Source organism: Aureococcus anophagefferens (assembly GCF_000186865.1).
Source record: "Aureococcus anophagefferens unplaced genomic scaffold AURANscaffold_15, whole genome shotgun sequence".
In the NCBI taxonomy this organism is placed as follows: domain Eukaryota; class Pelagophyceae; order Pelagomonadales; family Pelagomonadaceae; genus Aureococcus; species Aureococcus anophagefferens.
Genome location: NW_008705575.1, coordinates 336130 through 339587, shown reverse-complemented (window position 1 = coordinate 339587; position 3458 = coordinate 336130). Strand labels below are relative to the sequence as shown.

The window sequence follows — 3458 nt, the reverse complement described above, 5'->3', positions numbered from 1 at the left end:
GGCACGCCGAGATCGAGGTGCTCGCGTCGCACTACGGCTACACATGTCCGTCGACGGCACGGTCTACGAGCCCCAGTTGGACCGCATGCAGCTCCGCGCCGAGTGGTCCGCGTTCAAGAACGTGCTCCAGGACATGAAGCTGTCGGGCGTCACGCTCGACGAGGGCTACGCGACGCTCCTGGCGAGCAACGGCATGCCGAACAGCAAGCTCCTCGCGGCCATCTCGCTCGCCATCGTGCTGTCGACGGTCTGCTGCGAGCGCGGCTTCTCGACGATGGCGTGGGTCAAGTCGAAGCTGCGGAACCGCATGAGCATCATCATGTTGGACGCGCTGATGATGATCATCCTCAACGGCCCCGACATGAGCGACGCCGCGGCGGTCGACGACCTCATCGAGAAGGCCTACGACTTCTGGGCGAAGCAGGCGAAGCGGACGCCGAGCCGGAGCCACCCCGGCGTCGCGCGGCCGCGGAAGAAGACGGCCGTCGCCCAGCCCGTGCACGACGTCCTCGCGGCCGTCGATCGCGAGGCCGCGCTCGAGGCCCGGCGGTCCGAGTTCGCGGACTGCGAGGAGTGCCACTTCGACCCCGACGACGGCGACACGGGCGACGAGGGCGCGCCGAGCGAGTCCACGGGCCCCACGATCACGGGCGACGACCTCGTGCAGGCCGTGGGCATCTTCCCCGGCCTCGAGGGCTACGAGGCCCTGCCGAAGCCGAGCGGCACGTCGGAGGACTGGAAGAAGGAGCTCAAGACGTTCAAGTGGCGCGGCCTCCTGCTCGCCCACGTCTTCGAGGGCGGCTGGGCGACGGGCAAGTACGTCAAGAAGGCGACGCGCCGCGAGTCGCCGAACAGCGAGGTCGGCTTCTACGTCTTCTACTACGCCGACGTCGGCCAGTACCTCGCCCACAACCTCGGCCTCGAGGAGCACGGCGACACGCGGAGCTGGCTCATCCTCAAGCAGGCCGAGCTCGCGCGCCTCGCGTAGCGGAGGTGTAAATTCATGGACTAGACGTGGTCCTCCTGGAGCCCGTGCCTAGTCCAAACGACCCTAGCTTCAAGATGCACTGGATACGGCATGGTGCACCCGAGAAAGTGGCTGCCCACCATGGCCGAAGCCTTGCCAGTGCCCGTGCCGGACTCTTGGCGGGCGCTCAATCGTTTCGTCCGTCGTCGCGTGGCAGCTGGCCGTCTTGATCGGCGACATGTCATGTCGGCGCTGCGTCTCTTGGCTGTGCGCTCGGGCTTGCCCGGCGCCTTGATCGCACCCATCAGCGCCCGGGGGCACCCAGGCCTTCTTCGACTTCAGCTGCGCGGAGGTCTTGGAGCCGTCGTTCGTGGAGCGCGGCGCGGTGTCGATCGAGAAGACCGTCGGCGTCGGCGACGCGGCGAGCGGCGTCGTGCATCGGCGAAGGGCACGCCCTCGTCGAGCGAGGCGCTCGTCTTCACGAACACCAAGGCCTCGAGGACGACGCCCGCGACGGCCACGGCCTTCCAGCCCGACGCCTTCCTCGCCCTCGACCAGTTCACGACGCCGGAGACGCCGCCCTCGAACACCGCGGTCTCCATGGCGGTGCTCTCCGCGGACGCTGTACGCACATCGTCATGGAGCAGTACCAGGGCGTCGCCTACGACGTCGACATGGGTCCCCTTGGTGTTGTTCGCATCCTTCCGGGGTGCGCTGGGGTCGCGGTCGTAGTTTGTACCACGCTCGGGCACCTTGGGCTCGCGCCCTGGCCGTAGGGACTGCGTTCCTGAGAGTGTAGGTTCCTCAGGCACGCGGACATCTCGGATCTACAGCGTACTCAGAGGGCCACAACTGGCCACTACGGCCGAGTTTCGCCGTCGCCCGCATACCGCTGGACACGGTAGATCACAACCAACCCCAGGGACATCTCAAACACGGCGTGGGACCGAAATTACTGCGTATTTTGGTTTTTTTTTGCCCTCGGGGCCAAAAATAGGGCTCCCAGCACGGCAACGCGTATACCCGCCAGATGCACGACCCAGAGGTCGGTCAGCTCGATCGAGGGCCGATCTCAGTGCATTAGCTCGGGGTCCGACAGCCGGGGCCACGGGATGTGGCGCATCTCGTGCGTGAAAACGTCCACCGAACGTCGTTACGAACGCGTCGAATTTAAAAATACTTCTGGTGCCAAAAACCTATAGCTAGATAGCAGGAGCGACATGGTAGTTGACGGATCCGTCCTGCCAGAGCCGACAACAAAGGTTTTTCGGCACAATACAGCCGAGATAGGGCCTCGTCGTGACGTGCGGCGTTTCGATGACGTTCCGTCGGGTTTTTGGACGAGCTCTGGGTCCTCATCCGTGAACGAGTGCTTATCTAGCTAGAGCTTTTCGGTCGACTCGGACCTCGGAACCAGCTCTTCGGCGTCCCACGCGTTTCTTGAGGCGATAAAATCGATCTCCGCAGCTCCGAAACGTGGCCGGAGACGGGAATTCGTTTTTTTGGGCCAGTTTTGGGCCCTCGTTCGTGAATGATTGGCTCTATATCTCGGGGAATCCGGTCGATTCCGACCTCGAGACCGACCCTTCGACGTCCCACGCGTTTCTTCAAGCGAAAAAATCGATTTCCGTAGCTCCGAAACGGGCTCCGAGCCGGGAACGTGTAATTCTAGACGAGCTCTCGGTGCTCATTCGCTAAAGAGTGATTCTGTAGCCCGAGGTTTTCGGTCGACTGGGGTCCAGGGGCCGCTTCCTCGACGTCGGTTGCGTTCCTTGGGTCGAAAAAATCGATCTCCGCAGCCCGAAAAGACGCTCGACGGCGGCTCGCGAACCGATACGAGCCCGTTAATGCGCAGCACCGTCGAGAAGACGTCGACCGCGCGAGCGAACTGTCGCCCGCGACGCCTGCGGACGTTGTGCCACCGAAACCTCATGGATTGGTAGCATTGCGACGATGTAGTGGCCGCACGAGGCCGCCACAACCTCATGGTGGGAGCGGAGTTCAAGAACAGAAAAGCGAACGGCAAATTTCTCGGTGCCGCGGTGCAGCGCGCCTTCCTGCGCGCGCACGAGCCGCACTGAGCAGGCCCGATTGCGCGCCGCTTCGCATTCGCGGGTGCAGTCTGTCGCATCCCATCGCACGGGCTGGTTCGAGACGGTTCAACGTTAAGGGTATCTGCCGATATCTTAAGATGTTGGGCAGATACGATGGCTGCGTGGATCCTCTGCCCGCGCAGACGCCACGGCGCGTAAACTCGCGTGATTTTTCTCTTCGGCGCTTCGCGCCGCGGAGCGCTCGCGGCCGCGCGCCGCCGCGACGTCGCGCCGCGCATGGGCACGAAGCAGCGAGCCCACGTCGCGGCCAAACTTCGAGGCGCTCGAGCGCGGGCCGGGCTGCCCTTGGCGGGCAGCGTCGACTGGATGTGGAAGACGCGCGCCAGCGACGTCGTCGATTGTCGGCGGGTGCCGCAGGGCTCGCCGGCGGCCACGGC

The 3458-nt window shown here is 64.4% G+C and overlaps 1 protein-coding gene across 1 annotated transcript in view; it reads left to right on the top strand.

Annotated features, from left to right (window-relative positions):
- AURANDRAFT_65516 (hypothetical protein) overlaps window positions 1-988 on the top strand; it is a gene marked incomplete at both ends in the record, with an annotated part of 1801 nt that extends 813 nt beyond the window's left edge. The window contains one exon of the mRNA XM_009040550.1: window positions 92-988. Within this exon, the coding sequence (XP_009038798.1) occupies window positions 92-988 (897 nt within the window). The remainder of the gene's footprint in view (window positions 1-91) is intronic.
- Window positions 989-3458: the final 2470 nt, after the last annotated feature.